At 49.5% G+C, this 27201-nt stretch overlaps 3 protein-coding genes across 3 annotated transcripts in view; all 3 read left to right on the top strand.

Annotated features, from left to right (window-relative positions):
* LOC147636959 (zinc knuckle (CCHC-type) family protein) overlaps nucleotides 1-27201 on the top strand; it is a 67683-nt gene that overhangs the window by 29221 nt on the left and 11261 nt on the right. The window lies entirely within an intron of this gene.
* LOC147636961 (uncharacterized) lies at nucleotides 6954-8681 on the top strand. Its single transcript, XM_086800548.1, has 2 exons — nucleotides 6954-7072; nucleotides 7186-8681. The coding sequence occupies exons 1-2, from the start codon at nucleotides 6969-6971 to the stop codon at nucleotides 8672-8674; spliced, it is 1593 nt and encodes a 530-aa protein (XP_086656674.1). The 5' UTR covers nucleotides 6954-6968; the 3' UTR covers nucleotides 8675-8681.
* LOC147636960 (uncharacterized) lies at nucleotides 8681-9860 on the top strand. The gene is made up of 2 exons (XM_086800550.1): nucleotides 8681-9045; nucleotides 9168-9860. Exons 1-2 carry the CDS (start codon nucleotides 8908-8910, stop codon nucleotides 9639-9641), a joined length of 612 nt encoding a protein of 203 aa, XP_086656676.1. The 5' UTR covers nucleotides 8681-8907; the 3' UTR covers nucleotides 9642-9860.

Here is a 27201-nt window from a genome sequence, read left to right as displayed (position 1 = left end):
GCCGATATTCTCATAGTCATCTTGTATGTAGATGACATGCGCATTACAGGTACTAGCAAAGCACAGATTTCAGATTTGAAAGCTGATTTGAAAGCTGAATTTGATATGTCAGATTTGGGGCCTTTACACTACTATCTTGGCATACAGTTTATGCATACAGATGATGGCATTGTTATGCAGCAAACTAAGTACATAAAAAGTTTGCTAAAAAGGTTTCACATGGATGAATGTAAGCCCATTTCCACTCCAATAGAACCAGGTGTACGGCTTACTATGCATGATATTGGAGAGCCTTTTGAGGCCGGCATTTACAGCCAGGCAATGGGATGTCTCATTTACTTGTGTAACACGAGGCCAGACATATCTTTTGGGGTGTCTTTGTCGAGCAAATTCATGCACAGCCCAGGCACAAAGCATTGGAAAGCAGTCAAACGCATTTTTCGTTATCTTCAAGGTACCCTGGATCTTGGTTTATTCTATCCTAGGGGGGGCAGCTTGCAGCTTTATGCATACAGTGATTCAGATTGGGCTGGTGATTATGATACCAGGCAATCCACCAGTGGGAATTGTTTTTTCTTGGCAGTTCATGCATATCTTGGTTGAGTAAAAAGCAACCCACTGTTGCCACATCTACTTGTGAGGCTGAGTACAGGGAAGTCTTCACAGCTACAGTAGATTGTGTATGGTTGAGGAGATTATTGGCTGATCTTCGTGAGTGTCAGCAGACACCCACCACCATTCTCGCTGATAGCCAGAGTGCTATGGCCGTGGCACAAAATCCAGTATTTCATGCACGTACCAAGCACATTGAGATTCATTATCACTATGTCAGAGAGAGGTTACATGCAGGGGAGATCAGTTTATCTTAATGCCCTACATAGGATAATGTTGCAGATCTATTCACAAAGGCTTTACCTCGAGAAAAGTTTGAAGCTTTCCGCAACGCTTTGGGCTTACTCTCATATAGAGAGTGATCTGCTACCTTGTACAGGTTCACACTTCCACTACACGGGGGATTTGTAGGCATATGCTCACTTATGGTAGTGCTATGTGTGAACAGGGCTTAACCAAGGGCACTTTTCCCATGTGGTTTTTCCCCTTGGATATCAAGTGTGAAAGGACACTCTACATATAATATTTTGTACTTCTATATTATATGGATGTGACACACATGCAAGGGTTGACTTGCATTTTGTGGCTACCACACTTTTGGCTCTCTCTCTCTCTCTCTCTCTCTCTCTCTCATTTCTGTGTGAGCTTCTCCATCCTGCACCTAACCCTAATGTGCAGGTTTGTGTGTGTGAGTGTGTGAGTCCAACACCAACATTCCCTTCCTCATTGTGAGGAGTCTACCTATGCCTCTCTTTGTGATGCTTCTGAGGATGCTCCTCCCCCTACCAGTTCTGTAGGTTTGTTGATTTGGAGGATGGTTTTTTGGACCCGGTGGGATGCTTTGGATCTGTGGTTGGTAACCGTGCCTGGGGCACAGTGGTAATTCTAGAGTTTTTTGGATTTGGATCAGAATCAGGTTGGGCTTGTATCAGTCCGATGACCTCTTTTTTCAGAGGGAGATGTGGAGTTCTTTCATCTGGCGATGCCCACCTCAGTGGAGTGTGCTTATGTACAGCATTGGGCAACTCATGGTACGGAGTTTGGGCAGATGGACCCCATCTTTTCTACAGAGTCTTTAAATCTTGTGATGCCGACCTTTTCAAAGGATGCTTTTGTGTGGTATTTGGCTACTCTTGGCACAGAGTTGGGGCAGATTGACTCTATTTCTTTTGAGGGTTCTAGTGAGGAGCAGTTTGCTTCTCCCAAGATTAATTATCTACAGGATCTGATCTTGGTTGGTTATGAGCTTTTTCACACCTTCTCGAGGCTGGATATACGACATTCGACTTCGCGGAGTGTCTTACACTTGGGTTTGGAACCATTATGTGGAGCAACACATCGCAGCCTACATGGTTGTTTTCTTCCAGAGGAGCAGTGTACCTGGTAGCTTGTTCTGTTGCTTTTGTAGCTGAGTTGCTCAGGAGATTGCTTATGGAGCTTTCTTGGTACCTGTTGCTGCAGTCTTTCGTCTTTGATCGAGGACGACGTCTCTGGCTTCTTGGAGTTCACTCAGCATCCGGTGCTAAGAAGGGGTGTTTGTTGCTGCCTTCCTGTTTGGTGTCCTATTTCAGCCTCTAGGGCTGACCATGTTAGCTAGAGGGGCTGGTCACCCCTCACATGTTTTTCCCCTATTTTATCCCCATTTTTATGGTGTCTTGGATATTTATCCTAGTCTTGGACATTTATCCCAGTCGTGTGGATGCTAGTCGACTGCCTACTTTTGGGCATATATATAGCTGGCTTGCCTTCCTCATTCTTCACTACTTGCTTAGCATTGTTTGCTACAGTCCCTCACACACAAGGTTTTCTCCCCTCTTACTCAGGACATGTATTCCTTTGGATGATGATATTGAGAGCAGGTTCTCACCTATGTTTCCTCTCCATCTCTCTCTCTCACTCTCTCCTGTGTTTCCACTTTCCCTTCTTCCGCTGCACATTCTATCACTTTCTCGGTGCTCCATTGAGGACATTTCCTCCAATTATGACCCTTCTGGCCAGAATGGTTACAAGTCCGCTCAGCCTTCAAAGCATCACGCTCTGAGTCGGGCTTCTTCTCAAAAGACTTCGACTGTGAAGACTTCTCTTTGTCCTTGTTGTTGTTGTGGCCTTTCAACCGCGGGCCAGTCAAAGCCTCAAAACCTCTGCCCTGTGGAGGGTTCAAAAACCACTCTTCGTGGTCCAAAACCATCGGCACAAGCTCCTAATAATGGTGTTGAGCCTCCCACTGGTGATCAAAGAAGAGTAGAAAGCTAAGTACCGAGGGGACTGATTTACATATACTTCCTCCTGTAAATCCCCATTTAAGAATGCAATTTTGATGTCCAATTGATGCACTTTCCATCCTTTATGTGCAGCCAATGCAATCACTGATCTTATTGTGGTCATTCTCGAAGTAGGAGCAAAAGTCTCCTCATAATCTATTCCCTTTTTCTGGGAGTAGCCTTTAGCCACAAGTCTTACTTTGTACCTGTCATCAATAGTACCATCAGACTTCCTTTTGACTTTGTACACCCACTTTGTTCCAATGACTTGCTTGCCTTTAGGCAATTCCACAAGATCCCAAGTATTGTTCTTCATGATAGAAGAGATTTCAGCTTGCATAGCTTGCACCCATTGCTCATTCTCATGTGCTTCTTCATAAGAAGAAGGCTCTTCGGAATCAAAGAGACCACCCATGGCTAATGCAGACTCCCCACGATGTATATTCAATGCATGGTTGGAACTAGCCCTTGTTCTACCTGTGAGTGGAGCTGCAAGTTTGCTTTCTTGCAAAGTTTTTAGCAACCATTTGGCACTGACTTGGCTGTGTCTATGGCTGTTTGCTCTTCCCTGACAAGATCTTCCACTTCTTCCATAGAAGGGGGCTGAATGATTGGCTGTTCCACATGTTCTACATGAGGACTTTCTTGTGTAGGGGCTGGCTGATCTAAATCCCCCCTAATTGCAATGGGTAATAGTCCATCAAACATGTCGTGTATGCTTGAATTATTACTTTTATACAAGCTGTACATGGGCTGTTCTGAATTTTCAGCAAATACCATATCTCTACTGACAAAAATCCTTCGTGTTGTTGGATTATAAAGACGGTATCCTTTGCTCTCATTGCTGTAGCCCACAAAAATGCATTTCATTGCTTTGTCATCTAGCTTTGTTCGGAGTTGTTCTAGCACATGTGCATATGCCAAACACCCAAATGTACGCATATAATCCACTGTTGGCTTTCGGGTATACCAAGCCTCAAATGGTGTTATGGTTTTCAAAGGTTTTGTTGGACACATGTTCAACACATGAGTTGCATACATTATAGCTTCCATCCAAAAATTGTGAGGCAACTTTTGTGCTTTCACCATGCATCTTGCCATCTCCATGAGAGATCTATTTTTTCTTTCAGCTACACCATTCTGCTGCGGTGTATAAGGCACAGTACATTGGTGTTTGATGCCCTTTTGAAGCATATAATCCTTGGATGCATTTGACATGTATTCTCCACCTCTATCTGAGCGGAGTGTTTGGACTTTACATCCACACATATTTTCAGCCATTGCTACAAAGTGTCGAAAGCATGCAAACACCTCTGCTTTCGCTTTCAAAGGGTAAACCCAAGCAAACCTGGAGCAGTCATCAATGAATGTGACGAAGTAAAGATGCCCCCCTATGGATGGTGTCTGCATTGGACCACATACATCACTATGTATGAGCTGTAATTTACTTTCAGCTCTAACACCTCCATCTTTGGGGAATGGTTTTCGTTGCATCTTTCCCAAAATACACCCCTCACATACATGTCTTGGTGGAGACGCAAGAGGCGGCATATTATCAACCATATGATGCTTCTGCAAAAGCAGCAAACTCCGAAAATTTACATGCCCAAAACGAGCATGCCATAGCTTTGCATCATGCATAGCAGGAGTGTGGGCAGCCACTGTATTTGCATCATAAGTACGCTTGTCATAGCTGTCCAGCTTATACAAGCCTTTGTATCGTGTTCCAGAAGTGACTATTTCATAACCCTTTGATGGGTCTTTTACCAAACACTTCCCATCTTCAAATTCAACCTTTAAACCTTGGTCGTTTATGGCTGAGACGGAGAGCAGATTTTTCTTTATGCCTGGAACATACAATACATTTTTCATACATATATTGGCACCATTGGCTGCAATAAGTATGACATTGCCAATTCCCTTTACTGGATATGTGGTATGATCTGCACATGATACAGTGCGGCCATTTGAAGCATAAACCAAGTGTTGAAATACATCTTTGCATGAAGTGATGTGGCTCGAAGCACCACTATCAAAAAACCATGATACATCCTGTCTGTCAGATGCAATGCAAGACATATCATTGTCTGAAGCACTTGGTGTGTCACTAGTGCATGTGACCAAAAAAGTGTACTCTTCTTGAATTACATTAGCTGATTGCTGTGCTTTGTCATCAGAAGAGTCTGTTACTGCATTGCCTGCTTCTTTCCTTTTCTCTTTTGCAATGCGCTTCCTACATTCACTGATGTAGTATCCAGGCTTATGGTAGTAGTGACATTTGCCTTTCTTTTTAGGCTTGTTTGCATCTCTTTTGTTAGACTTTTCACCACCAGAAGAGGGCTGTCCATGACCAGCCTTGCTAGATTGTTGTCCCCCATGCTTAAAGCTCTTTGCTTTACCCTTATCCTTGGCTGTAAATGCCTTGTCTCCACCACGGTTGCTCGCTAAGTTTGCTCTTGTTTGCTCTTCCTGCTGCAAGAGTAAACCCACCAGCTCTTCAAAAGTGACGGGATCACCACCTCCTCTCATAGAGAGGTTGAGAGAGGTGTGAAAGCCCAAGTAGGAAGGTGGTAAAGAATGAAGAGTGTTGGTGACCAGCTGTCTGGCTGGGATAACCCCAATGTTGAGCAATTGTTCCTGCAAATCTTTCACTTTGGTGAGATGATCTGCCATGGAATCACCCTCATCCATAGAAAGAAGATCCAATTGCCTCTTCAAGTAGGCAACTCTTGCCTCGTTGTGTACCTGATACATTGCTTCCAATGTGTCCCATGCAAGCTTCGATGTCTTGCAAGAACGAATGTGCGAAATAATAGTCCTTTTCACTGAAAGGGCTATCAATGACATGGCCTGTGCATCCCTAGAGTCCCATCTCTTCTGCTCTTGTGTGGGAGCAAGTTCTACTTCAGGAGCTCTTTGAGCACCTCCCCTTTGAGGCGTGGCTAGTTGTATGGTAAGTGGGCGTGTGTCATCACCACACACGATGCCCCAAAGCCCTTTGGCTACCAGCAAATTACGGATCATGAAACTCGAGAGGGAGTAGTTAGATCCATCCAACTTGTCCTCCTAGGTGAGCACACCAAATACAACTGTAGCATTTTGAGCCATGTCAACAAAATATACGTGCAAGCAAACCAAGCACCAATGTGCACTGCCAGGTAACCAAATGTCTTGTGCAAATGTTTGCCTGCAAACTGAAGCAAGTGTAAACCTGCACCAAATTGTCCAATTACACACAATGTGTATACATATGCGACAAATCACAGCTGTAATGCCCAATTACATGCTCCAATATGAAAAGCCCCAATTTTTATGCACTCCAATCGCTTCAATGTGCAGTTAATTGGCCAATTTTCACAAAAGCCCCAAATTTCTGCAACTGAAAGAGGCTCAATTTATTGATTTTGACCTCAATTTGGAAAACCCCCAAATTCCAACCCACCTGCAATTTTTCCGGCAAAGGGGAATCTTGGCAAACTCCAAAAGATTGTTGAACCTGCACCAGAATGCCTGCAAAGTTTTTTTTTCTTGTTTATTTTGTTATTTTCTGAAACAAAAACCTGCACGTGGCGGGGGACCACGGATGTGCAAGCGGAGGAGTTGTAGGCGCGAGCGTGAAGCTGGCGGAATCAAGGCCGCACGGGGAACTGCACGTGGCGGAATCGAGGCCAAGCGGGGAGTGAACGCCTGGATGTGGGAGACGGGGGCGTGGAGGCGTAGCTTGTCGCAGTCGACGGTCGAAGGTGACTGTGTGCACAGCCGGTTGCAGAGGGTGCAGCCACTGGGCAAGGAGGTGGTGGAGGTCTGCGCAGCCACTGGGCGAGGACGCAGAAAGCGGCGACGGCGGCCCGCTGAAGAGGCTGGGCGGAAAGGGCGGTGGCAGAGGTGTGTGATATGGGAGGTGCCGCCCGTGGGCTGAGCGCAGTGTTGCATAGAAACGCGTTTCATACACTTTTGAAACGTACGAAACGTTTCTAAACGTTTCGTACAGTATGAAACGCGTTTCATAAAACATGCAGTTTTTAAAAACCTTAAAAAACGTTTCTTTCTTGGATTCGTACCGCGCATATTATCACGCTTCCCAGTGGCCGCCGCATGCGAGTTCGCCGATTTGCGTGCCATCCTTCTTGTCCTTCCATCGCATCTGTCGACCCCCAGCTCCTTGGTGTCCTTGGGCCTTGTGGAGGTCTTCCAAAGGGGTAAAGTCCTGTTTTGCTTTAAGTTGGTTTTCTCTGCACAACTCACAAAACAGCACACTTTTTTCTCTTCCATCAATATTTATGGCATATCTTCCACGGTGTCGCACTTGTAGGGCCAACAATCTGCATTTATCCTCGTCTTGTAGGATGCCTCGAACAGGTGATTCTCTTTGGAACAATGTCACCTTCGAGTCTAGATATGGTGGCTCAGGCTCCGGAAAGTGGAAATGCAACTTTTGTGCTGATAAGCACCATGGCAGTGTCACCAGGTTGAAGGCACATTTCTCACAAACAAAGGGTTTCGGCATTGGGCCATGTAAGCATGTGCCACAAGAAATCTATGATAGCCTCAAGGCTTGGAAGGCCATGCAGCTAGGTATCCCCCTTGAGGATATCCCCAATCTGGGAGAGCCTGAAGCACGTCAAAGTGTCTCCAAGAGGACTCGCAGTATCAGAGAGGAAGATACCAGTGGTGAGGTTGCAGGTGGTGTTGCAGGTGGTTCTAGCTCGGCACCTCGAGCCAAAAGAACTAGTCTTCCAGTGTTCAAGAAAGGACATGTACAGGCAGGGATGCAAAAGGCTGCCATGAAAGAGGCAACGAGGGAGTTGATGAAGTTGTTTATTCAATGTGGATTATCCTTCCACATTGTCAGGACTCCTCGATGGAAGAAGGCAATGAGAGCTATCTCCCGCATTGGGTGTGAGTGGGATGGCCCCTCCTACAAGACATTGCGCACTACTGAGCTTCGCAAGGAGCAACTGGCTGTGGAGATGGAGATGGAGCCTCTCAAGGCCACTTGGGCAAAGTATAGTTGTACTTTGCTTTGTGATGGATGGACAGATGCGCGGAAGAGAAATGTGTACAACATTCTTGTGTCCTCCTGCAAAGGCACAATGTTCATTCGTGCCATAGATGCATCGGTGCCAGGGATAGTGGTTACAGGGGAGTTCATTATGTCCCACATGCGCCAGGCAATCAATGAAATTGGGCCTGATAACATTGTGCAGGTGATCACGGACAATGGGTCCAATTGTGTATCCATGGGCAGGATGTTAGAGGAGGAGTTCCCCAAGATTGTGTGGACACCTTGTGCAGCACACAGCCTTGACTTGATGATTGAGGATGTGGGAAAGCTTGATTGGGTGAGCCATGTATTTTCAGTTGCATCTACCATGGTGAACTTTGTCACAAAGAGGCCAAAGGTTTTGAGCATGTACAGGGCCAATAGTGATCTTGAGCTTCTAAAGCCCTCCAAAACTCGGTTTGCATATATGTTTATTGTGGTGGAGAGACTAGTGAGAGTGCGACATGGCTTATTACGCACTGTTGTGTGTCGTGAATGGACAGCATGGGAGGACAAGGATGAGCCCAAGTCTATAGCATTCTCTCGTATGGTCATGAGAGATACTTGGTGGCAGGATGCAGAGGGACTTGTGAAGGCACTTCAGCCCATGTATAGTGTCCTTCGGCTCACAGACATGGAGGGAAGTACCATTGGGCTGCTTTATGAGTTCATGGACAGAATTGGTGAAGCTCTCAATGATTTCACTACCTTGTTGCGTGACAGGTGCTCACCCTTGGGCTTTAACTTTAGTCTTTGAGTTATTTTATAAATCTTGATCTCTTATGTGTGTCACATGTTACATGCAGAGTTCAAGATATTAAGGAGATCTGGAATCGGCGTTGGGATTGGTTTCATAGGCCAATCCATGCTGTTGCTCACATTTTGCATCCCCTTTGGAGGAATGAGGAGCAATACCTCAATGAGGAGCTAGAGTCAGGATGGATCGAGTACATTACCAAGTTGGTGGGAGTGGGAGGTGATATACAGCTGATGAGAAAGCTCGAGGATGAGCTTCTCATTTACCGCAACGGTAGCCATATGTTTGGGCGAGCTACTGCATTGCTCAGGGAGACACAGTTGGAGCCAGTGTCTTGGTGGGAGAAATACGGTATTGGGACACCCAACTTGGTAAGGTTTCTTGATTCTTGAATCTTGTATCTTTGTCTCGTGAGTCCTATTCTTTCAAAATCTACATTCAAATGCTACTGTCTTTTTGACTCTAACTTAACATTCTTTTTTGTGCAATGTAGAGACGGATTGCACTGAGAGTTCTCTCCCAGGATTGCAGTTCAGGGCCTTCTGAGAGAAACTGGAGTACATGGGCTCTTTTTCACACGAAAAAGAGAAATAGACTGTCCTCAGCACAATTGGAGAGGCTTGTCTTTTGTCATTGGAATCTCCGATTGCTAGAACAAAAGGGTCATCCCATTGAGCCTCGCCAAGTGAATCCAGACAAGATTGATATCATGAAGTGCAAGGAGATTCCCGACATTCCTCAGGAGGAGAGAGACATCTATTCTATGCTCTATGAGGAGATCATGGCTCCGGCTCGCACTACACGATCTTCTCGAGAGGCTAGTACTAGTGGTGCACCTGCACCTCTAGAGGATGAGGCCTTTGAGGACTCGGCTACCGGCAGTGACCTTGAGAGTGAGGCTGCAGAGGTAGAAGATGCAGATGAGGATGAGCATGAGGATGCAGATGAGGATGCAGATAGTAGCTAGCAGCTGCCAGTATCATTTTATTTGGACATGTTATTTAGTTTGAACTTTGGACATGTTATTTATTTTGATCTTGGATTTAGAGTCATGAATCATCACCCACGTGGTGATGCTTTTTGATTTTTGTTTAGTCATCAGTGATCACCCACGTGATTTGTGATATCATCATATCTTACATGTATTCTGTTTTTATTGAAATGAATTCAATGTGGTCTCTTAAAAGTTCTGTCAATATTTTTTTCTTTTGTATATTTCAAGTAAAAAATATACATGTTTTTTCTGTTTTGTATGAAACCTTTTTTTACCCGTTTCTTACCTTTTATGAAACGTTTCAAAACGTATGAAACCTGTTTCATACCTGCCGTTTCTGAAACGCCTGGCAACTATGGCTGAGCGGCGGCGGTGCTCTCCCCACGAGTGCCGCCAGCTATTGAAGGCCGAAACTGGCGGACGGAAGCAGACAGGCGACGGACGGACTGCCTCTGTCGACAGAAATTCGCAGGCGATGAACGGACGGACTGCGCCGACAGAATTTCGCAGGCAGCTGCAGGGCCAAGACTGAACATCCAGAGGGGCTTGGACTGAACATCCAGAGCTCTGATACCAATTGTTGGTGTTGGACTCACACACACAAACCTGCACATTAGGGTTAGGTGCAGGATGGAGAAGCTCACACAGAAATGAGAAAGAGAGAGAGAGAGAGAAATGAAATGATATATTAACGTCCTCAAAAGGCCAAAATGACCTATGAGACCAAAAAGGTTACAACAATTGGTGGATCTGATACAATGTTTGTGTAAGAAAAGCTAAAACAACTAAACAACTAACTGAAACTGAAACAACAACTATGAGGAAAAGTAAGGTACTAGGAGCTCCTAATGGATAACATCTGGGAAGGAAAACTCCAGCAACAAAGGTAAGCATCAACTCCAGCAACAAAGGTAAGCATCATATACATCACTATCCAAAGATGTCTCTCATCGGTCGATGGCGGATATCCTCAATGTCCTCCATGCTGAGTACTCTGAGTGTCAAATTAGCTCTGTGGGCACTCCCATCTCCTGTAGTCTGCGCATCAGTCTGGCTCTCTGTACTGTGTCAAAAGCTTTGCGGAAATCCACAAAGCGACAATAAATCCTCCTGCCATATAATTTGCCCTCCTCAATAATAGCTCTGAGTGTCAAGATATGGTCAAGAGTGGAGAAACCTCTCTTTAACCCTGCCTGCCCTGATGCACGTATGCCCTCTCTCTTTGCCCATCTACTCCTCCTGCTCAAGAATAGATGCATATAATCTAGCCAATGTGTGACCAATCATGATGGTACGATAATTCCCAGGAAGCATGGGATCCCCTGACTTGAAGATAGGCACAATCGTGGACATATTCCAAGTCTCAGGAAAACCCTCACACATGGCTAAACATCATAGCAATAAGCTCTGCAAGCATATCTCTGGCATGAATAAAGTGCTTTGCTACCAAACCATCATGATCATATGCTCTCCCAGTCCTCATCCTGTCAATAGCTTTCCTTACCATCTCAGCAGTAAAGAAAGCACATGGCTCTGGGCATGGCTCCGATGGGTCTGGCAGGGGCGGCTGTCCTGGTGCTGTGTACAGGGATGCTGCATACTCACCCCAAATCTCTGTGGAGGTAATGGTTGGTGATGGTGAATGCACATGGAATAGTCTCCATGCCTCGCCTGAGTCCTGACTCATAAATAACTGATACAAATCCCTCTCTAACTGAGCAAGATAAGCCCTCGTCTTCCGTCGCACTAGGTGCCGGAAGGTAATTCGTGACTGTCTGTGAGTGGTAACACCCATGAGCACCTCTCTGTGTAATCTGATCCTCATCTCTCCGCACTCCTCATCATACCAGCTGTTCTGGGGCATGTTCCCAGATCGTCTCCGTGTAGGCTGACTATGGGGATATGCCTTTGATGCTGCAGCATGAAGCGTCTCTATCAATATCTGAGTGAGCTCATCTAATGGCCGTCCCGGCTCCTCGGCACATAAGCGTCTGTATATCTCATCCGTGTACACGGTGTCAGTCTCCCTTGTAAAGGTATAACGAGTGTGTGTGGAGACCTGTCCCAATGGAGCGGTGCTGAACTGAAATGTGAGAGTGAAGGACAAGATAGCATGATCCACTGCTACTCCAACCGGCCTAGTGCCTACCATAAAATCCTGAAAAGAGGGAATGAGACTGGGCTGAGCCATAACATAGTCCACTGTACTAGCACCATGCCGATGTGGAAAGCTAGTGAAATCGCCCGCTGTCGGGAATCTCTGTAGGCCATTCAGGATGGCCAATCCATGTGCAGTCCCCATGTCTATCAAATACCACCCATGCACAGTATGTTCCTCATCCTTTGAGAGTCTAGATAGGCCCATATCCCTAACATCAAGCTCCCTCAACATCTCCTCTGAGGTATCATAAAATACTGTCTGGTTATGGGCGGTCCTGGCATTGAAGTCCCCGAGGAGAATGATGTCACCATCCCTGGAGAACTCCCAAATGTCATCATCCAAAATAGAAAAGGGAGATTGCCCCCTAGGTGATGCATACACTGATGTACTAGGAGAAAAATAGCATATAGCAATGTAGAGATATCTGCCTGTCTCTGCCCTTAGTCTAACCCACATGTACCTAGCCTGCTCATCTCTGCGGACTATATGTATCAGTGGCTGCAGCTCCTCTCTAAACAATACTGCCACTCCTCCTGAGCCCCGTCCTCTATGCTCTGAACGAGTCTCCTGTCTACAAGCTGTCTCCCATCGGTATCCACTAACATGTGGCATGGACTGTCCAGGAGCCTGATGCGTCTCACAGTAGAAGATGATGTCCCTCCCAGTGAAACTATCCTCAAAAGCCCCTACATCAAGGCGTAGAGATCCATTACAATTCCAAGTAGCAACTTTGAGTGTAGTCCCATTGGTCTCGTGCCGTCATGAAGAGCGCCTCTCCATAATCACCACTCTACCATCTCTATAGAAGGCCACTTTCCCTTTCTCTCGGGCTGCCCTTATCTCGGGCATAACTTCTTTCATGTGGGCAAGTTGCGAGAGTGTGAGGTCATCTCCAAGAAATATTCCCGTCTTCTTGAGTGTAGGACGTCTCTTCAAGAAGTCCTTCTTCGCTTCCATGGAGGGGAAACGAACGATAAGTGCTCTCTCCTTAGAAGATTCGCCACTACCTTCTCTCTTCTCTCCCACTCTCCATACCTTTGTGTGCGTGGCTTCAATGCCCATCATAGAGAAGAGCTCCTTGGTTTCCCCTTCCGCATCATCACGGTCTTTTAGACCGGACACTCGTACATGTAAGGCCCGGGTCTTCCTCCTTTGCTCCTCTTCAAGGGTCATGTTGATGATGGTGGGAGTGGGGATAGGTGGCGATTCTTTACCTTTCCCTTTCTTGGCAGAGGGACGGGCCATGTAGAGAAAAGAGAAGAGATTCAGGAGAGAGAGAGAGTTATGTTGCTGCTTTGGGGGCCTGAGGAAGGGTGGGTGGCTGGGTGGCTTGGAGGAGGGTGAGGAAGGGTGGGTGGGAAGAGGGAGGCAAAGGGACGGGCGACCAGGGGCGAAGAGCGAGAAAGGGTGGGTGGGAAGAGGGAGGCAGAGGGTGGGCGAAGAGAGAGAGAGAGAGAGAGAGAGAGAGAGAGAGAGAGAGAGAGAGAGAGCCAAAAGTGTGGCAGCCGAAAAATGCAAGTCAACCCTTGCATGTGTGTCACATCCATATAATATAGAAGTACAAAGAGGCGAAGAGGGAGAAAGGGTGGCTGGGAAGAGGGAGGCAGAGGGATGGGCGAGCAGGGGCAAAGGGGGAGAGAGAGAGAGAGAGAGAGAGAGAGCGAAAAGTGTGGTAGCTACAAAATGCAAGTCAACCCTTGCATGTGTGTCACATCCAAATAATATAGAAGTACAAAATATTATATGTATCTTTGGTTGCTGTTGCTTTCCCCCGGGATCTCTTGGAAGGGCTTGGGCCATTGCAATGTCAGAATGGGTCAGCCAGTGGGACTTTGGACCAGTGGTTGGCTATGCCTGAGAACTGCACTGAAAGATGAATGATAGTGTCCAGGACATGGGCACTGAAAGATGAAGGACAGTGTCCAGGACATGGCCACTGAATGAGGGTATAGGCCGGTTTACACTAGTAAGTGGCCGCCACCGAAATGTGAATGTATCTTGAATTTTAAGCAAATTCTGAAGCGACCATAGTGGTCAAAGATGGTGAGGAGACCAGAAGGAATGCAGATGACATCATCCCTAAAATCTAGGGAACTGCTATTTTTGGCAGTGTCGGAATTGAAAAGTGTTCGCATCAGTTTGTGCGGAATGTCAAGGGGACCAAAAGCTGACAAAGGACTGTTGTGAGAATGTGAACCAGTCAGGAGATTTTTAGCCTGGAAGATTGCATGTGGAAAAGGCTTAAAAATGTGCCAAGTGTCAAATTTCGGTGCATTTTCCTCATTGAGAAGAGGGAAGCGTGGGAATTTGGGAAAAATGAGGCTCATTTGCAGCCATCGTGGTGTTTTGTTGCAGGAAAACCAGCATTTGTGGTGCACTCCCTTGCCCTACAACTCATGAATTGAGGGTTGAGCTTGCTCCCCACAGCCTCTCTCTCTCTTTCTCTCTCTTGCAGACTATGGAAATGCTCTCATCAGATAAAATCAGGTACAGTTGTGTGAATTTCATGCTTATATGCAAAGGCTAGTTGCCTCCTTGAACAGGAACCGGTATAGTTAGTTCCTACACCAAAGCAGGGACGGAAGAGGGTAATAACCTCTTCAATACAATGCTATTTCAGCACTGTTTAGGTGCTGTTTTTGGGCTGTTATGTTGCCCGGTTGATGCCAAAATGCAGCAGGACTTTGCTAAAGTCCTCCAGGACAGTACAAGGGTTATTTTGGGCTGAAAACAGAGCTGAAAACAGGTCTGTGCAGAAAATTACAGCAAGCTGAATTGTGATGTTTTGGACTCCATTGGGTAGCCTGATGCCTACGGAAGTGAGCCTGTCAGTTGGGATTCATTCTGAGATGTTATGGAACAGTTTTAGTGCAGTTATGTTGGCAAATTTCTCCCAGAATTTGTAAAACTCAGCTGATGCAAGTAGAGTGCTTTGTTGCACTTGTGCTTTGTAATTTCCAACCTTTTAACAATAAAGAAATACCGCAAGGAGCGCCGGACTTCGGGGCCAATGTGTTGTTGAGCGAGGGAGCGAGGATTCTGTGATTGTGTGTCTGAGTAAGTCCAGGTTATTTGTGAATGAATTACCGCTTTATGTGTCCATAGACCGGTTTTATGGTTCCATTGCCGGGATAGGGTCCTCTTTTCTGCAAGAGCCCGGACACGGATTGGATTGGGTGAACAGGAGACACACATAGTGAGGTACAACTGATTACAGGTGAGAAAGAGTACGGTCTCTTTCTTTGGATACAGGTTTCCTTAAACTTTCAGTTGACAGTATGACAGACAAAGGGAAAGGCAAGCTCCCTGCCGAAGAGAGTTCCTCTTCTACTCGTAGACAGCATATAGAGGTGACAGGTGCCCAGGTGTCAGCCTCTGCTCGGATGGAGCCAGTAGTACAGCCAGCCTTGTTAGAGGAAGAACAGGAACAAGAGGATTTATTTCATGTGCAGCTCCTGAGCATGGTTGGTACCTTTGAACAGTTGGTGAAGAATCCCAGGATGAAGAGGTATTTGCAGTCAAGGACAGGGGATTCCCAGGCTGAATCATCTCAGCATGCAGTTGAGAGGGCACAGGAACAAATGCCAAGGATGCCACAGCATGTAGAGCAGACACCAGCAGTGGCAGCTGATCCAGTGCAGCATGTTACACAGGCACAGGTACATGCATTTAATGGCCAGGAAAGTAATGTGCAAAGGGTTATGCCGACCATTCCTCCATTCGTTGCTTTCCAGCCTGGCTATTTTGGTGGTGGGTCTGTTTTCCAGGCCATGGCTAGGCCGCCCACAGTTTTGCCAGGACTGATGTCAAGAGGGTCACCAGGAATGATGCCTATGGAAGCTGTGAACCCTCTTTATGCCAATATAGGTGTGCAGCCCGGATTTCAAACTTATTTTAGTCCAGCTTTGGGGCCCGCAGCACCTGTCAGTGTGGCTGAATTTTCTCAACCTAGTGGACAAAGAGCAGTAAGGACTGATGCAGAAAAGGTGCAAAAGGATTACAAAGAAGGAGGTCAAGCAGTAAAGTTTGAGACTTTCAGTGGGATGCAGGACAAATTGAAAGCGCTGACTTTCATTCAGCAGTTTGATGCAGCATACACTGGGGGTAACTTTACAGAGTCTTCTAAGGTGCGGAAGGCTGCTACTTTCTTGAAAGGTAATGCATTGCAGTGGTGGACCTCACTGTTGATGCAAGGACATAGCCTTACGTTTTCTTTTTCTAACACTAAGGTAGTGTGTTTAAACAAAAAAACATGCTTAGTGTGGGTTTTTAAAAAACAAAAGCAGCGTGGGTAAAATAAAAGAAACATGTGGCTTTTATGTGTGCCCTATGTTTTTTTTTTAGTGTGGCTTTTACTAGCCTTAGGTATGGCTTTTATAAAAGCCATCTAGCATGGTAAAAAAAAGAAAAAAAGAAAAAAACACAAAAGCAACACATAAAAACACACGCTTTTGGGGGGGCTTATAAATTAGGCCTAGAGTGGGCTTCTAGCGACACATCTCCTCGAGCTCTCTAGCACCATCTTTCCCTTTTCCTCTTCGAGATATCGACCCAAGAATTGGAGATGGAACCCGTTCATAAACGTGAAGACCTGCCGGGTACTGAGGCTGCCGATGGTGATCCTTTCGAAGATTTCGTGACTAAATCTGATTTTTAGGAGTTTAAAGTTACTTTCGAGGCTTTTTTCACGGAGCGGCAAGCACAGGTCGTTGCGCGGATGCAGACTTTGCAGAATTCCATCTCTTTATTGACCACTACCTTGTCTACTCTCTCGGGCATGGATACCTTGGCGTCTGCTTTTTTTTTTTTTTCCGGGAAAAACGATCCTTCTATTAGTTAATGAGAAAACGCCATAAGGCTACAAAGCTCACCTCGCAAGGAGGGATAAAAACACAGTGAACACCTGAGCTCCACCCCCGTGGCTGGCCGCTCTCTGGGGGGGGCTACCTAGTAGTACATGTGGGAGGTGAGAAAAGCCAAACTGGAGGCCTATAGTGCCAAGTGACATCCTCGCCCCTCGCGGTGAGGAAAGGGCCAGGCTGCCACGTGCGGAGGAAAGCCTTGCGGCGCCCTCTCATGCGGTCCGAGTCGCCCTGGAGTTTCCCCCAGTGTCCTCTCAAGGTGTGAATGATGTCCACCCAGAGGGCCTGTATGACCTCCGCCGGTGGAGTCGCCTGGCGGTCAATGGCCTCCCTGCATCGGGCTCTCCATATGTGCCAAGCCGTCATGCTGCTGATCATCTCCCATCTGTGCCCGACCCCCTCCTGAGGGGCTGCCGAAGAGAAGTCTGGCGTCGGAATCACCGCCATTGCCCTGTCAGAGACCTGGATGGTCGCACTGCCAGGGACGTCCTCATATCCAAGGGCCGGGCCGCTGTCCGTGGCCCAAGCCACCGCACCCCACGTCACCAGCATCTCACCTGGTGAGCCTGCAAAAACCATCCTGAGAGCGCGCTGCCAGACCTGCTGTGCCTGTGGGCAATCCCATAGGCAGTGCCGCTGCGACTCCTGTGCATGGCCGCACCGAGGGCAGGACGCTGGGTGTGTGCCAAAAGCTAGCCAAGCCCCCACAGCCAGTCCTCTATGCGCTGTGAGCCAGAGAAAAAGCGTCACCTTCCGGGGCCGGAAGCTGGCCCAAAGGCGCTGCAAGAAGTCCCTAAGAAAGGCAGGGGAGAGCCCCTGTCGCCGCCAATGCTCGGCCGCCGCCAGGGTGCTCGCTATCCTGTGCCTCTGAATCCGCCGCCCCAGCCTCGCTGTGTACTGAAAAAAGGGGATGCCTGGGCTGGTGGGGGCCGAGTAGGGATCTCGCCAAAACCACTCACCTGGATCCCACTGAAGGCGAATAAGAGGGCTGCTGTCCCAAGCCCATAATCTCCAAGAACAGTCCTCCCCTATCGAGGCCGGTGAGGGGTCTACATGCCACTGTCTCTGATGAAAGCCGACCACCCGCACCCTCTGAAGAATACAACCCTGGAGCCCATCCAAATCCAGTCGTGTCCTCTGAAGCTGGCCACCCTCTCCCACCTCGAAAGTGAGTGGGGCGACTCTCTCCGCTGTGCCGCAGACCGCTAGAAGGATCTCATGCCGAGTAAAGACACCCATCCACTGTGGAGGTGGAGGGTCCTGTACTGGGGTCCGCCACTCCCGGGGGATGGCCGCCTCAATGTCCTGTCTCATCGACTCTCTGCCCCTCATCCCACTGAGTCTCCTCTCCTGAGCCTCTAGAGGCAGCTGCTGAAAACATATCCAGTCGTCTAGGGACTGGGCTGGGCCGGAGCTCAACGGGCCCCACGACACATGAGGCCGCGATCCAACCATATGGCCGTTGGGAAGTCGAATCAAGGGGTTCCAGATCAATGGCTGCCTCAGGCGCTCCTCATCGGTGCCCGGGGGAGTCTGGAAGAGTGACGGCCTCAGATGCGCCTAGGCCCTCAGAAGGCTAGCTGCAAAACGCTCCTCAAAGCCAAGGCCTACTCCTCTGGATCGCTGCTCTGTAAAGATCCACCTGATGCTGGGGGTCCAGGGGCCGCTAAGAGAAGGAGTGCGGCTGAGCATTTTGGAAACAAGAAACTCCTTCCACGGCTCAGCGCCTGGCAGGAGGCCACGAACTACCAACTTGCCAAGCAAAGCTCGGCTTTGGCAAATAGGATCAACAATGCCCAGGCCGCCTCTCTCCCTCGGCTGAGTGATCACAGCCCATGCCACCTTGGCCCTGGCGGGCCGCCCGTCGCCACCGGACCAAAGAAAGTTCCTTATGAGCCTCTGCACCTGGCCAATGCACGCCCGCGAGAAGGCCCAGCAAGAAGTGATGTACCACATGGTAGCAAGCAGAACTTGGTTGGCCACAACTACTCGGCCAGCCAGAGATAAACGAGCGGTACTCCAATACAGAAGCTTCTTCCGAATGCTCAGAAGAAGGGGGGCTATCTGCTGCTCCGGAGATATGTCAATGCCCACGTAGCATCCCAAATAACGCACTGTAGTGCCAGGGGGCAGCCAGTGAAAACCATCAACTGGCCTCCAAGTCGGGGGGGGCATAGAACTGACCCACAACCCACACGACTTGTGCCAGTTGATCAAAGCACCCGAAGCTCTGCAAAACCTGTCCATGGCTGAGGCGAAGCGGCGGAGGTTCTCCTCACCTCCCTGAAGACAGACAGCAGTGTCATCCGCAAACTCCGAGTCTAGGAGCTCCTCCGAGGTGCGGATGGGAAGCTGGAGGCCCCATCCCAGAAGTGCCTCCACCAGCTATGCCTGCTCACCTAGGTGATCTAGTAGCGTTTGCTCAAACGATCGGATGATCTATTGCAGAGTATCTTGTGCCGTCAAAAAAGTGCTCATGGCCTCCGCCACAAAAAGAAAAAGAAAGGGCGCCAAGGGGCACCCCTGCCGCACCGAGCGCGAGAGCTGGAACCTCTCTCCGCGCACGCCCTGTATCAGCACCTGGCTATGAGCCGATGTGTAGAGTGCAGAGACCCCACGGATCCACTGAGGGGGGAAGCCCATCCTCTCCATAGTGCCTTCCAAGAAGGCCCAGTCCACCCGATCATATGCCTTCTCGAAGTCGAGAAGGAGCACTGCCAGATCCTCCTGCCGAAATCTAGCCAAAGCCGTAGCCTCCCAGAAAGAGAAAATGTTATCCAGAATGCTCCTATCCTGGATGAAGCCTGTCTGCGTGGAGTGGATGATGTCCGGAAGGTGAGGCTGAAGCCGCCTGCTGATCGCCTTAGCTAGGACCTTGTAGGCCGTGCCTAGCAAGGTGATCGGTCTCCACTGTCTAATCTCCAGTCTGTCTCCTCCCTCTTTGGGGATCAAGTGAATCAACCCCTCTGCCATGCTGTCCGGCATGACTCCCGACTCCATAATCTCCTGGAATGCCAATCTGAAGCCCCTATGTAATAGGCCCCAATACCTCTGGAAGAAAGCCACTGAGAGACCGTCCTCTCCTGGGCATTTGCCCCGAGGTAATGCCTGAAGAGCCTCCTCCAGTTCCGTATCCGAGAAGGGGGAGAGAAGGGAGTGCTGCAAATGGGCCGGCACAACCGGTCTCGTGAAGCTCCAGACTGCCTCCCGAGCCTCTCTCACCCTGTCATCTGCTGGCTCAGCAGAGAGAAGATCCCTGTAAAAATCTGTGGCTATCGCCCGAACCCTGGGGGGATCCACCACAACCTGGCCATCAGCCTGCCGAAGACGCCTGAGACCCTCTCGTCTGAAGCGAGGCCCTGTCGCCTCAAAGAAATCTCGAGTCACTCTGTCTCCAGCCTGTGTCCAAAAAGAAGCCCGAGCATGGAATCGGAACTCCACCCTCCTCTCATCGATGGATCTGATCTCAGTGCGAGCTGACTCCATCTGCTCTGAGATCCAAGGGCTCGTAGGATCCCTCTCCTGGAGTCTCTGGAGGGACGCTAGACTCCTCCGTAGGCTCCTCTCCTGCTCTCTGAAGGCCTCCAGACGGTCCAAGGCAGCCTGTCTGAGCATCCGACTGATCTCCTGCAAGCCACTGGCAAGATCGCTGGCTGCCGTTCCTCTCCTGAACTGCAGCTCCTGCCAGACCTGCTCAACTCTGATCGCAATCTCGGGCTCCTCTATGAGACAATCTGGAATCCGGACGCTTTGGCCCCGCTCTCCTCTCGTAGGGTCCTCGATCTGGAGAAGCATTGGAAAGTGGTCTGAAAACGAGGAGCCTGCAAGTATGCCCACAGTGCCACCTCTATCACAAGCCCACTCATCAATGTAAAACCTGTCGATGCGGGAAAGGTTAACTCCTCCCGTCTATCCGAGCGCGAAAAAGATAGACTCCCCTGCAACCTGCCAAACTCCGGGAGAGTCCACGGATCCTGGCCTCTCACCTGCAGCACTAGTTCCTCCCAGGCAGCGAGCTCCGGCCCATGAATGGTCTCCTGGCTGCCCCCCATCCTGTCCTCTGCATCCTCTAGCATGTTGCAATCCCCTCCTAGGCACCAGTGGTCTGCCAAGGGGAGGGACTGCCTAATGGTGCTCCAGAACTCGGCTCTCCCGGTCGCCCCATTAGGGGCGTAGAAGTTGAGGAAGCCAATGCGGTCTTCCCCAACCCGAAGGATGATCCACTGCGCTCGACCCTGGACCAGAGTGCCAGAGTCCACAACCTCGGATAGAAGCTGCTCGCTGACTGAGATGCATACTCCACCCTGGTTCCCCTGGGAGCCATATGCCGGTGACCAAAAAGTGTGACTCCTGCTTGGCAAGATCTTCCCGCAGGTGCGGGTACGCCCGGCAGAAAGGTGGTGCTCCTGGATGAAAAGGATATCTATGGGTCCTCCAACGAGAGCCCTCTGGATCTCCTGGCGAAGTCTGCCCCGACCAATGTAGCAGCGATGTCCACCGAGACCCTGGATGTTCCATGAGAGGATCCTCATGGATGAGCTATGGCAAGTGAAGCAGCCGCCACTGGCTCACCCCTCTCAGCCGGCCCGGATGATCTGCCCTCCACTCTGTGAGTCTTGGGCGCCGGCTTGGAGGGAGAATAGTCACTGTCTGTCCGGGTGCGGAGTCTCTCCAAAAAGAGGGTGACCTGTCTCTGTGTCCAGCCCCACTCCGCCTTCGCCCTGTCCAGGGCATAGGCGTGAGACCAATCCTTTGCATATATGTATCTAAAGGTCGGCTGCACCCTCGGGGCGGCATGGAGGAGAATCAGTAGCACCGCCTCAACTGAGGTGTGGACCGGATCCGCCCGCCAATCTCCTATACCAAACAAGCTCATGCGGGCTGAGTGTAATCGGGTCTGCAATAGGTCCGTGAGCCCCAAGTCGCTGAAGTGGTGAGAAAACTCCAGTATCTGATCACGCAAAACTTCCTCTACAGAGTTGCAATCCCATGCTGTGTCTGGGGCAACACTGAGAGGAAAGGAGAAGGCCACCATGCTGCTCACCACTGAAGGAGAACAAGAGGGATGGCACACCACGCAAACTCGCAAGGGCGCGACCAGTGTCTCGAACGGGCCAGCATCCAGCTGGAGGCACCTGAAAAAACCGTAATCCACTGGTAGCCCCATCACTCGCGGGGGCCCCCCAGGGGAGGCTGGAGAGAACTCTGTGGCGGGCGAAGCTAGGATCGCCATCTCCACCGGCCCGGAGTGGCGGTGGAACAGCCGCTGGACTGAACTCTGGCCTACCCAGCTGCGCTGCCCCGGGGCAGTGGGTGGTCTGGCGAAGTATCCTGGAGAGGCCGAGGGAGGGATGGGGGCTCGCGGCGAGGAGGGGGGAGAGCGAGGAGAGGATGGAGAGGCATCTGCCAGAGGATAGGTGTCAGGGGGGGCCGCCGGGGGAGGCGGGAGGGGGGGGGCTGGGGGGGAGAGGGGGGGGGGGTGGAAGGAGTGCTCTCCGGGTGAGGGGAAGGGGAGCCGGGGGTCGCAGAGTGCGGCCCGGGATCCTCAGGAATCTGCTCCAAGGAGGGGGCGGGGCCCCCCGCGGGGGGAGGCGGGAGCGGGGTCTCCACGTGGGAGGCTCCACCAGCGGCCTCAACGGGCACTGAGTCTGAATCCTCGTCCATCGGGGTGGGACCTGCTGGCCGCCTATCCCTGACTGGAGCATAAGTGCGGGTAGGTGCCTGTACGCCAGCCGCCGGAGTCGCCTGTCCGCCAGCCTGTGCTGTCTACTGGCGTCTGCGACGGTCCCTGCGGGCCGGGCGTTTCTGCCGGCGAACCTCCTGCCATCCGCCAGCCTCCTGGGTCTGCGCGGCATCCTCCGCCGGGGCCTGCTCGTCAGATGATGGCGCCTGCTGTGGCGAGCCAGGGATGTCCGGTCTCTGAGGTGGATGGCCACCACTCGGGTCTCCTGCAGGAGGTCCAGAGGCGGCATAGCGTGAAGGATGAACCCCCTTGCGGGGACAGGCGCGTGTGAGATGGCCCATCTCCCGACATGTGTAACACTGGCCGGGGAGGCCCGAATACTCCACGCGCTGTATCAGATGTCCTCCAGAAAGACAAGGGAGGAGGATTGTCTTCGGGAGGGACTCCTGTGACGGAACCACAACACGAATGGCCGGGAGTCCTGCTGCCCGAGCAATCACTGAAGCCGCTGTCTGAGGTGTCTCCACCACCTGCCCGAACGCCTTGCCAATGGATGACAAGAGGGGCAAGTACTCCCTACGGAGTCCAGGAAAGCAGATAGTGACGGGGAAACCTGTCGCGCCTGCCAGCGGGTCAGAAGCGGGGTCGAAACCATGAGTCCATCGCGCCAGGAACGCCCGGGATGAGCGGAGGGCAATGGGGCTCCGAGCCAGCACCATCTGAGCTGCCTGGGGGGACTCGAAATCCACCTGGTAGTAGCCACGTCCCAAAAAATCTACGCTGACGATCTTGGCGGGCACGCCAACAAGGCTGCCTTGCAGAAGGTCGCGAAGCTCTCTCCGCATCGGACGGCTACCCACTATCTTGCAGATCAAGGAGGAGGCCTCAAGAGCGGATACTGTGGAAACAAACAACTGAAGATCTTCAGCTGTGAACTCCAGACGGAGACCGGAATCGGCAGGGGTAGTCGGAGCGGCTTCCATGGAGTCCTCCAGAGGGAAAAGGCCAGAAACCGGGGTCACCAACGGGAGGGACACAGCCCTGCGAGGAAAAGGAGAGGCGAAGGGCTACAGGATAGCGGGGGCGGGGCCGGGGGGGGGGGGGGGGGGGGGGGGGAGGGGGGAGGGGGGAGCTGAGGCGGGGGGGAGCTAGCGGTGGGGGGAGGGGTGAGACGGAAGGGGAGGAGAGGGAGAAGGCGGAGGAAAAAAAAAACAATCCAAAAAAAAACAAAAAAAAAACACACAAAACAAAAAAAAACAAAAAACAAAAAACGCGCAGTGGAGGAGAAGGCGGAGGGGGGAGAGGTGGCGGGGGAGAGAAGAGAGGCGGAGGAGACGAAGGCGAGGGGGGTAGAGAGGCGGGGGAAGAGAAGTCGTGGGAAGGAAGCAAGCGGGGGGGGGGGGGATGGCGAGAGAGGCAGCGTGGAAGGAGGCGGAGGAGGATAAGGCGGGGGGGAAAGAAGGCGGGGGAGGTAACGAGGAAGGAGGCGGGGGAGCGATGGCGGGGGAGGATGCGAGGCAGAAGGCGGGGGAGAAAAGGCGAGGAAGGGCGCAATGAAGGAGGCGGGGGAGAGGACGGAGGAGAATGCGGGGGACTGGCGGGGGGGGAGAGGGGGGCGCGACGGCGAGAAGCAGCGGGGGGGGAAGAGGCGGAGCTCGCAGGCGAAGTCGTACAGCAGTCGTGCCCTTGGCGTCTGCTTTAGGCTCCAACATTACGCCAGAACAATTTGGGGGCGAGCAAAAGCAGCGTATCAAGGAGATTGTGGATACGTGGCTACATAAGTGGCAGGTCCACTTCCAGTTTCATCCATATGGCGATGACAAAAAGATTCAGTTGGCAGTAGGTTTCTTCTTGCGCAAAGCTTTGCTCTGCTGGAAAGAACTCAAACCTAAACCAACAACTTGGGCACAGTTTGAAGAAGTCTTCAAGAAAGAATTCCTCAAGAAGGAAGATGACTTCGATATAGTTGCTCAGTTTGCCAGTTGACCATGACCTCGCAGAACCTCACTTATGAGGGCTACCTCCAGAAATTTAGAGACTTGCAGATGGAAGCTACGAAGATGGATTCTACTACTCTTTTGGGTTTCTTCATAGCAAGTTTACCCGACTCGTACCGTTTACAGGTCAAAAATAACAAGTGCAAAACTTTGGACGAGGCCATTCATTTTTCTCGTATTTATGATGATGCGATGGTCTATTCCAAAACCAAACCCGTAATCGAGCAGGGAAACAAGCACAAAAGAAAGTTCTCCGTACCGATGGCTAGCACGACAGAAAGAAAGTCTTTGGACCAACCTTCGATGAATTCTACTTTGACTTCAACAAAGAAAAACTGTCTCCTCAAGGCTTTGAAGCTCAAGAAGGAGGGACGTTGTTTCATCTTCTGCGAAAGAAAAGGACACATGCATAATGAGTGCTCGAAGAAGAAGGGTGCTAAGACCAACGCAGGATCCAAGACGAAGGCAGCCAATCAATTGTCTTTGACAGGTACTTCAATCACTGTACTTTCTTGTCCTAGTTCATGTTTTGATTGTTTGTTCAACTCTAAGGTTTTTGGCTTGCATGATCTTCTCTGAGTTTACGGAGAAGTGAATGGTCATAGAATCCACATTCTTCTTGACCTCGTAAGCTCACACAACTTTGTTAATTACAAACTTGTGTAGAAATTGGGTCTGGACACAATGCCTAGTGATTATACCCACGAGGTACGCCTACTTGCGGGTCGGCAAGTGTGGGATCGAAAGGTGGACCGATCCGGATTCAGGACTACAAAGATATTCTGGAGTGCTATGTTATGCACCTAGAGCATGTAGACTTACACCCAATATTGTATCTTAGGTGATTGTATACATCCCTCGTAGGGACCTCTTGTAAAATTTTGGAAATATAATGGATTCTTCTTTGTATATTGCTTTCCAGTGTGTTTTGATTCCACTTTCTTCATTTCTCATATCTACTATGGATGTTAATGAATTAAGTGTATTAAATGTTTGAAAGCAAAGAATTAAAGAAGTTACTTGACTTGTTTCAAGATGTAGAGGAAGACGAGTTGGCCAAACAACTTGCAGATTATTTGAGGATGGGCCAGATCCGTCCAAGTAAATCACCTTGGGGTGCGCTTGTGTTACTTAGGAGAAAGAAGAACAACACCTGGCGCATGTGTGTAGATTACAAGAGACTGAACAAAGTGACAATTAAGAACCCATATCCTCTCCCTAGATCAGATGACCTGATTGACCGTTTAGTCGGAGCGAAGTATTTCACAAAGATAGATTTACGTACTGGCTATCACCAGATATGTATTCATGAAAGACACGTCGAAAGAATTGCCTTTCGGACTAGGTATGGCCATTACTAGTTTCTCGTATTACCTTTTGGGTTGACCAATGCTCCAACCACTTTCCAGCAAATGATGAACGACCTTTTTCATGAACATTTGGGGAAGTTCGTGGTTGTGTTCTTGGACGATATTTTAGTATATGGTCGTACTCTTGAGGATCATGTTAGACACCTCACGATTGTCTTGATTATTTTAAGACAGAATCGACTTTATGCTAATTTAGTAAATGTGAGTTTTTTATGATGGAAATTATTTACTTGGGACACAAGATCACAAGAGACGAGTAGAGCATTGACTATGACCGAGTTAAAAAGGTTTTAGCTTGGCCGATACCGCAGACAATGAGACAACTTCGTTCTTTTCTGGGTTTTGTTGTTTTTCTTCGGAAATCTGTGCGGGAGTACTCTTAGCTCACACTACCGATGACTGACTTGTTGAAAGGTCGGGTACGTAAGTCGAATTAGCCTATCCTTGGAATAACGATTTGGATATGGCCTTCAGACTTTTGAAAGATAAGGTCAAGGAAGCCCCTATATTAGCACTACTCGATCCTAGTTGGCCTTATGTTTTTGAGATTGACGCTAGTGACTATGCGATTGGGGTTGCTCTATTCCAAGATGGTAGACCTGTTGCTTTCGAGAGTCAAAAGCTAGACGACGCTCAATCTCGTTGGCGAACCCTTGAGAAGGAGCTTTATGTTGTCATTTACGCTCTCAAGGTTTGGAGGCATTATTTATATGGCTCCAAGTTTGTGGTATATCAAGTATGTGTGTGATGCGGATGATTTGAGAGGACGAAAAGCTAGATGGGTAGAGTTAATGCAAGATTTTGATTTTGAAATACGCTATCGAAAGGGGTTCTTGAATAGTATAGCAGATGCGCTTAGTCGGATCAAAGAGGTGAATACTTTGTCGTTCACCGAGATTTCTACCAACTTATTTTAGTCATTGAGAGGGCTTTGTAGAACTGATAGTTATTTTTGTCTATATTGGCAGAGGATCCAAGACGGGAGCTCATTGATTGACCAAGACTCAGTGATTGAGCAGCCTACTATTCAGGTTGCGGGAGGCCAGTGGATGATTCGGAATGGTTTACTATTCCTTAATGACAAAATTTGTGTACCACAGGTCTCGGACATTAAGTCCAAGATTCTTAAGGAGTGTCACGACGCCCTTTCTGTTGGACACCCCGGGGTACACAAGACATTAGCTTTAGTGAAATACACTTTCTATTGGCCAAAGATGAAAGGGTATATAGAAGATTATGTTCTCAAGTGTCAGGTTTGTTAAGCAAATAAAGCTGAACGCTTTAGACAGGCTGGGATGTTGCATCCTTTGCAAATCCCAAGTAATAAATGGGAAAGTATTTCCATGGATTTTATTACTGGATTGCCAAGAACACATCAAGGTCACGATTCTATTTGGGTTGTGGTGGACTGCTTGACAAAAATGGATAGATTTTTACCTACACGGAAGACTGTTACAACT

Source organism: Cibotium barometz, chromosome 7, assembly GCF_041138505.1.
Source record: "Cibotium barometz isolate CiBa-2024 chromosome 7, ASM4113850v1, whole genome shotgun sequence".
Classification (NCBI taxonomy): domain Eukaryota; kingdom Viridiplantae; phylum Streptophyta; class Polypodiopsida; order Cyatheales; family Cibotiaceae; genus Cibotium; species Cibotium barometz.
Note: the sequence above shows the minus strand (reverse complement) of the source record. Positions and strands in the feature narration are given on the sequence as shown.

Excerpts from the sequence above, each read along its gene's own strand:
- LOC147636960 (XM_086800550.1), top strand. The coding sequence starts at position 8,908 with ATGAGAAAGCTCGAGGATGAGCTTCTCATTTACCGCAACGGTAGCCAT. Across the intron at positions 9,046-9,167 it reads GTATTGGGACACCCAACTTG|AGACGGATTGCACTGAGAGT; the intron begins GTAAGGTTTCTT and ends TGTGCAATGTAG.
- LOC147636961 (XM_086800548.1), top strand. The coding sequence starts at position 6,969 with ATGCGAGTTCGCCGATTTGCGTGCCATCCTTCTTGTCCTTCCATCGCA. Across the intron at positions 7,073-7,185 it reads TGTGGAGGTCTTCCAAAGGG|GGCCAACAATCTGCATTTAT; the intron begins GTAAAGTCCTGT and ends TCGCACTTGTAG.